General features: G+C 39.3%; 2 protein-coding genes across 2 annotated transcripts in view; both read left to right on the top strand.

Moving 5' to 3' along the window:
- LOC107283312 (mothers against decapentaplegic homolog 2) overlaps window positions 1-1,326 on the top strand; it is a gene marked incomplete at its 5' end in the record, with an annotated part of 30,641 nt that overhangs the window by 23,092 nt on the left and 6,223 nt on the right. The window lies entirely within an intron of this gene.
- LOC107283301 (mothers against decapentaplegic homolog 2-like) overlaps window positions 1-1,326 on the top strand; it is a 13,081-nt gene that overhangs the window by 6,036 nt on the left and 5,719 nt on the right. Inside the window, exon 4 of the mRNA XM_015811181.1 lies at window positions 786-860. Coding sequence (XP_015666667.1) covers window positions 786-860 — 75 coding nt within the window. The remainder of the gene's footprint in view (window positions 1-785; window positions 861-1,326) is intronic.

Raw genomic sequence — 1,326 nt, 5'->3', positions numbered from 1 at the left:
ATTTGTCTGAAATGGTATAGGGTTTCCTGCCTGAGCAGGGGGTTGGACTAGATGATCTCCAAGGTCCCTTCCAACTTTATCATTATTATTATTATTATAACATGCCTCCAGAAGCTGTGAATGCTCCAACACTGGAAGTTTTTAAGAAGAGACTGGACAGCCATTTGTCCGAAATGGTATAGGGTTTCCTGCCTGAGCACGGGGTTGGACTAGATGACCTCCAAGGTCCCTTCCAACTTTATTATTATTATTATTACTGATTATAATTGTTTAGTATTATATTAACTACTGTCATTTAATATTTGTACCCGGACGATAGTCTGCTTGCTAAAGCGTTGAATTTTTGTTGGGGGTAACCCCACTACTGTATCTATCCCTACCCTTATCCCAACCCCATTCCCTAACCCCATCCAACATCCATACCGACCTTATCCCTTCCCTACCCTTATAAAACTTAATAAAACAAGAATTTTAAAAGATGGCAACCTGTGGCTTGTAGAATTGGGGTAAGGAGAAAGAAGGGAGGTTCAAGTGACTGTCTGATTCCCCCCCCCCTCTGAACCTGATATTAACTGGGTTTGTTTTGTTTTGTGTGGGGTTTTTTTCCCCGCTGTCTAATTGTGACAGCGCAATTTCTGCCCAGAGGTGGGTTTTACATAGTTTGATTCCTAAATATTTTGTCTATTCCTTGTTTATTGATAAAAACATCCAGTCTCCTTGGTTATTGGGTGAAGGTTTTATTTTAAAAGGGTTCTCCATTCTATTTTTTTTCTCTCTCTTGGTAGAAACGCCGCCTCCTGGCTATATCAGTGAAGATGGAGAAACAAGTGACCAGCAGTTGAACCAAAGCATGGATACAGGTAAAAAAATGCCTTCCTTTTTATGGGCTGCTCAAAGCCTTTTGCCCTTTTTTTTTTGGTTAGGTTTGCGTGTGTCTCTGTGACCCCCCCCCCAAAAAAAGTGTTCTTGGGTTGTGTCAGTGTTAAGCTTTAAGGCAGTGTTTCTCAACCTTGACAATTTTAAGGCATGTGGACTTCTGGCTGTGGAATTCTGGGAGTTGAAGTCCACATGCCTTAAAATTGTCAAGGTTGAGAAACACTGCTTTAAGGGCATGTTGGTTTATTTGTTCGTTGAAACTTATTGGCCACCCATCTCCGGTGGATTCTGGTGATCTGCATCCTGTGGAAAAGATGCAATGCTAAAGATATTGGTTCTGTAGGGGATAAGTGCATATGTGCATATATATGTATGTATGTATGTATGTATGTATGTATGTATGTATATATATATATATATATATATATATATATATATATATATATATAT

The sequence above is a fragment of the Protobothrops mucrosquamatus genome, unplaced genomic scaffold (assembly GCF_001527695.2).
Source record: "Protobothrops mucrosquamatus isolate PMUCROS unplaced genomic scaffold, P.Mucros_1.0 scaffold_47, whole genome shotgun sequence".
Classification (NCBI taxonomy): Eukaryota; Metazoa; Chordata; class Lepidosauria; order Squamata; family Viperidae; genus Protobothrops; species Protobothrops mucrosquamatus.
The sequence above is the reverse complement of the archived record's forward strand: the minus strand, read 5'-3'. Positions and strand labels throughout refer to the sequence as shown.